The following is a 6,000-nucleotide window of genomic DNA, read 5'->3' as shown; positions in this document are numbered from 1 at the left end:
GTCTCATATTATTTATTTTTACTAGTCATAGCAAATAGTCATTGGCATATCTTTTACAGAGAAAGATGTTTAAAATTATACTATTAATCAGCTGAATAAAATGTTTTAAATATGTGCATGTTATTAATAAAAATGTCATCATCCGAGGTAAAGATGTTGAATGATGAGAGATATTTAATGTCTAAGGACATGATATGCACTTTTTATATCATACATATGAGACTAAAATTATTATATATTTATGAAATAATTTAATATGTGAGTATTGGAATAGTGTTCCTTACTTTTAACTGTGTATTATTTGGGTGTTGGACCATTCTCAACATAGCAGTCAGGCTGATGTAGAGGCGTGTCTTCCACCAAAAATAGACCACCAACTAAAAACATTCAGCCCCCAGCATTCCTGTGGTCAGAACCTGACCACTGATGACATGATGGCCACCACAAAAGGTGACCTGTAGTCTGTAACTATACAGCTACAGGATGAGGTAACAAGTATGTGATTAAGTAGCCAGTAAACCACAACTACAACACTGCTCTTCCCAAATGTCGCTACAATCATCACACACACACACACACACACACACACACACACACACACACACACACACACACACACACACACACACTGGGATGTATAGATAGATAGATGTAATAGATAGATAGATAGATAGATAGATAGATAGATAGATAGATAGATAGATAGATAGATAGATAGATAGATAGATGGATGGATGGATGGATGGATGGATGGATGGATGGGTGGGTTGGGTGGGTGGGTGGGTGGGTGGATGGATGGATGGATGGATGGATGGATGGATGGATGGATGGATGGATGGATAGATAGATAGATAGATAGATAGATAGATAGATAGATAGATAGATAGATAGATAGATAGATAGATAGATAGATAGATAGATAGATAGATAGATAGATAGATAGATAGATAGATAGGATTTACAGAATAAAAAGTTTATAAACCATTTTAAGTACAAACTTGCTGCCTCAAACCTGCAATTTGTACTGCCTCATAGCTCAGTGGTTGAAAATTAACTAAATCTAAGATATGTTAAAATCTATGGAGATCTATGGGAACCTGTTAAACCCATCCATTCTCACATAAAAAGCTTTTGTTAGATTTTTTATACAAATTAAGTCATAACAAAAAGTAAACCCACCAACCACCCCCTTGGCCCATATAAACTTTTGTAAACTATTACATTATACAGATTATAATGATATTGGTGTGGTGTGGTACATTGGTCAGTACCACAGCACACTAATGTGGATTATTTTCCTATAACAACTCAACACAAAACTAGTCTGGAGAAGAATTGCAAGGAATACTTGTTACTGACGTGTAAATCACTAAATGGTCTCTCGCCACAGTATCTGAGCGAACTCTTGTTACATTATAATACACCACGCCTACTCCGATTAAAAGGTGCAGGCTATTTGTTGGTACCTAAAATAATTAACACTACAGCAGAGGGTAGAACCTCTCTTACAAAGCCCACAGTTAATGAACAGCCACATAATTAGTTTTCTGGACTCAGGTACAGTTTCCCTGTTCAAGTCTAGGTCAAAAACACATTTGTTTAATTCACCTCTTCTGTCAGTGGGTTTTTCTTAGGTAAAGGAGTAGATCTGGAGGGATTATGAATATAGAATATTTTGGTGAACTGGGATGTTTGGATGCTGTCGTCTTTTTGGGACAAAGTTGTGAAAGAATCCCTGATCTGTGGTATTGCATGATGTCTTTGTTGGTGTGTTTATGCTGATGGTAGATGAGGTACATTGTTTGGAGGTAGGTGGCAGCAGCAGCAGTTTCATTCGGGGCGTATTTGTTGTGTCTTGTGTGGGAGGAAGATCATGAAGCGTGGATGAGAGGGGGAGGCAGCAGTGCAAACTGGATTCAGATCACTTCGTGCGCTAAATTGTCACTAATGACACCTCGGAGGCGTGCTTGTGCAGCCCGAGTCCGACAGGGTCGCCTCTCCACCGCGGTTTAAGCTTCATACCGTATCGTGCGTTGCATAACAACGAGTTTAGCTTTAGCGTTTAGCTGAATAATGAAAGAGCTAAAGTGGAGGTAGTGTAACGTGAAGCGGAGGGTTAAGCGGAGCTTGTTTGCGCTCGGCGCTGCGGATTCTAACTGCGTTGAGCCGCGGTGCTTGTCAGGATGTCGCTGCGGCGCTGCTCGGTTCGGTCCGGCTCTACGGCGGCGGCGGTGATGGAGACGGCAGCGGGCAGGGAGCTGTTCGAGGCCTGCCGAATCGGAGAGCTGGAGCGGGTCAAGAAGCTGCTCACCGCCGAAAACGTAAACAGCAGAGACATCGCGGGCCGCAAGTCCACCCCGCTGCACTTCGCCGCCGGTCAGTACAACACTGTGTGCTTATTGTATGATATTAGTGTTGGAGTCATGACCATAGTTACATTTACACAGCGAAACATCACATCCAACTTTGACATCTTATCCAATATGTTTAATATTATCTATCTATCTATCTATCTATCTATCTATCTATCTATCTATCTATCTATCTATCTATCTATCTATCTATCTATCTATCTACAGTGAGGAAAATAAGTATTTGAACACCCTGCTATTTTGCAAGTTCTCCTACTTAGAAATCATGGAGGGGTCTGAAATTGTCATCGTAGGTGCATGTCCACTGTGAGAGACATAATCTAAAAAAAAAAATCCAGAAATCACAATATATGATTTTTAAACTATTTATTTGTATGATACAGCTGCAAATAAGTATTTGAACACCTGAGAAAGTCAATGTTAATATTTGGTACAGTAGCCTTTGTTTGCAATTACAGAGGTCAAACGTTTCCTGTAGTTTTTCACCAGGTTTGCACACACTGCAGGAGGGATTTTGGCCCACTCCTCCACACAGATCTTCTCTAGATCAGTCAGGTTTCTGACCTGTCGCTGAGAAACACGGAGTTTGAGCTCCCTCCAAAGATTCTCTATTGGGTTTAGGTCTGGAGACTGGCTAGGCCACGCCAGAACCTTGATATGCTTCTTATAGAGCCACTCCTTGGTTATCCTGGCTGTGTGCTTCGGGTCATTGTCATGTTGGAAGACCCAGCCTCGACCCATCTTCAATGCTCTAACTGAGGGAAGGAGGTTGTTCCCCAAAATCTCGCAATACATGGCCCTGGTCATCCTCTCCTTAATACAGTGCAGTCGCCCTGTCCCATGTGCAGAAAAACACCCCCAAAGCATGATGCTACCACCCCCATGCTTCACAGTTGGGATGGTGTTCTTGGGATGGTACTCATCATTCTTCTTCCTCCAAACACGTTTAGTGGAATTATGACCCAAAAGTTCTATTTTGGTCTCATCTGACCACATGACTTTCTCCCATGACTCCTCTGGATCATCCAAATGGTCATTGGCAAACTTAAGACATGCCTGGACATTTGCTGGTTTAAGCAGGGGAACCTTCCGTGCCATGCATGATTTCAAACCATGACGTCTTAGTGTATTACCAACAGTAACCTTGGAAACGGTGGTCCCAGCTCTTTTCAGGTCATTGACCAGCTCCTCCCGTGTAGTTCTGGGCTGATTTCTTACCTTCCTTAGGATCATTGAGACCCCACGAGGTGAGATCTTGCATGGAGTCCCAGTCCGAGGGAGATTGACAGTCATGTTTAGCTTCTTCCATTTTCTAATGATTGCTCCAACAGTGGACCTTTTTTCACCAAGCTGCTTGGCAATTTCCCAGTAGCCCTTTCCAGCCTTGTGGAGGTGTACAATTTTGTCTCTAGTGTCTTTGGACAGCTCTATGGTCTTGGCCATGTTAGTAGTTGGATTCTTACTGATTGTATGGGGTGGACAGGTGTCTTTATGCAGCTAACGACCTCAAACAGGTGCATCTGATTTAGGATAATAAATGTAGTGGAGGTGGACATTTTAAAGGCAGACTAACAGGTCTTTGAGGGTCAGAATTCTAGCTGATAGACAGGTGTTCAAATACTTATTTGCAGCTGTATCATACAAATAAATAGTTAAAAAATCATACATTGTGATTTCTGGATTTTTTTTTTAGATTATGTCTCTCACAGTGGACATGCACCTACGATGACAATTTCAGACCCCTCCATGATTTCTAAGTGGGAGAACTTGCAAAATAGCAGGGTGTTCAAATACTTATTTTCCTCACTGTATCTGTCTGTCTGTCTGTCTGTCTGTCTGTCTGTCTGTCTGTCTGTCTGTCTGTCTGTCTGTCTATCTATCTATCTATCTATCTATCTATCTATCTATCTATCTATCTATCTATCTATCTATCTATCTATCTATCTATCTATCTATCTATCTAACTGTTTGTCTATCTATCTATCTATCTATCTATCTATCTATCTATCTATCTATCTATCTATCTATCTATCTATCTATCTATCTATCTATCTATCTATCTATCTATCTATCTGTCTAACTGTTTGTCTATCTATCTATCTATCTATCTATCTATCTATCTATCTATCTATCTATCTATCTATCTATCTATCTATCTATCTATCTATCTATCTGTTTGTCTATCTATCTGTCTGTCTGTCTGTCTGTCTGTCTGTCTGTCTGTCTGTCTGTCTGTCTGTCTGTCTGTCTGTCTGTCTGTCTGTCTGTCTGTCTGTCTATCTATCTATCTATCTATCTATCTATCTATCTATCTATCTATCTATCTATCTATCTATCTATCTATCTATCTATCTATCTATCTATCTATCTATCTATCTATCTATCTATCTATCTATCTATCTATCTATCTGAACACCCTACTATTTTGCAAGTTCTCCCACTTAGAAATCATGGAGGGGTCTGAAATTGTCATCGTAGGTGCATGTCCACTGTGAGAGACATAATCTAAAAAGAAAAATCCAGAAATCACAATGTATGATTTTTTTAACTATTTATTTGTATGATACAGCTGCAAATAAGTATTTGAACACCTGAGAAAGTCAATGTTAATATTTGGTACAGGAGCCTTTGTTTGCAATTACAGAGGTCAAACGTTTCCTGTAGTTTTTCACCAGGTTTGCACACACTGCAGGAGGGATTTTGGCCCACTCCTCCACACAGATCTTCTCTAGATCAGTCAGGTTTCTGGCCTGTCGCTGAGAAACACGGACTTTGAGCTCCCTCCAAAGATTCTCTATTGGGTTTAGGTCTGGAGACTGGCTAGGCCATGCCAGAACCTTGATATGCTTCTTACAGAGCCACTCCTTGGTTATCCTGGCGTGTGCTTCGGGTTATTGTCATGTTGGAAGACCCAGCCTCGACCCATCTTCAATGCTCTAACTGAGGAAAGGAGGTTGTTCCCCAAAATCTCGCAATACATGGCCCCGGTCATCCTCTTCTTAATACAGTGCAGTCGCCCTGTCCCATGTGCAGAAAAACACCCCCAAAGCATAATGCTACCACCCCCATGCTTCACTGTAGGGATGGTGTTCTGTCTGTCTGTCTACTGTACCTACTGTACCTATGAACGATTAAATGACTACTACAGCACCTTGAATAAATCAGTGAAAGAATCGGTCTAGTCCATGTCCAGGTACTGACTCATTATTTGTTTATTTATAAAACACAGTACTGCTGGAGCAGCTGTAGAAGGAGTGTGCTGTTGGCTGAACATATTGAACCAATACACCCTTTTCTCTGAGTCTGAATAACAGTGGTAGCTCTACTGATTCTGAGCAAACATCTATTTTTAGTTTGTGACCGAAATAAACAAACCAAGTGAGGATCGAAACGAGGATCTTCTTACTCACTGATTTCAGCTTGGCTGATATATGTATGCTAATGGTGCATTTGAAAAGTATGTAGCTCAAGCATTAAGACAAGCATTATGTTATTGCAGCGTAATATGCTACACATTCAGGTATAGCATATTACGCTGCAATAACATAGTGTTAATAAATCGTAATCTTAAAACTGGTCTCTTCGAAATACAGTGTGTTTAGATGAATATATCAAGAGAATGAAACAA

General features: G+C 40.5%; 1 protein-coding gene across 2 annotated transcripts in view; it reads left to right on the top strand.

The window, feature by feature from the left end:
* The first annotated feature begins 1,839 nt into the window (after positions 1-1,839).
* LOC310734581 (poly [ADP-ribose] polymerase tankyrase-2-like) overlaps positions 1,840-6,000 on the top strand; it is a 28,486-nt gene continuing 24,325 nt past the window's right edge. For both annotated transcript variants that reach the window (XM_083556767.1, XM_083556766.1), the window contains exon 1: positions 1,840-2,376. In XM_083556767.1, the coding sequence (XP_083412893.1) occupies positions 2,184-2,376 (193 nt within the window). In that variant the 5' untranslated portion in view covers positions 1,840-2,183. The remainder of the gene's footprint in view (positions 2,377-6,000) is intronic.

This window comes from Silurus aristotelis (genome assembly GCF_946808225.1).
Source record: "Silurus aristotelis genome assembly, chromosome: 12".
In the NCBI taxonomy this organism is placed as follows: Eukaryota; Metazoa; Chordata; class Actinopteri; order Siluriformes; family Siluridae; genus Silurus; species Silurus aristotelis.
The sequence above is the reverse complement of the archived record's forward strand: the minus strand, read 5'-3'. Positions and strand labels throughout refer to the sequence as shown.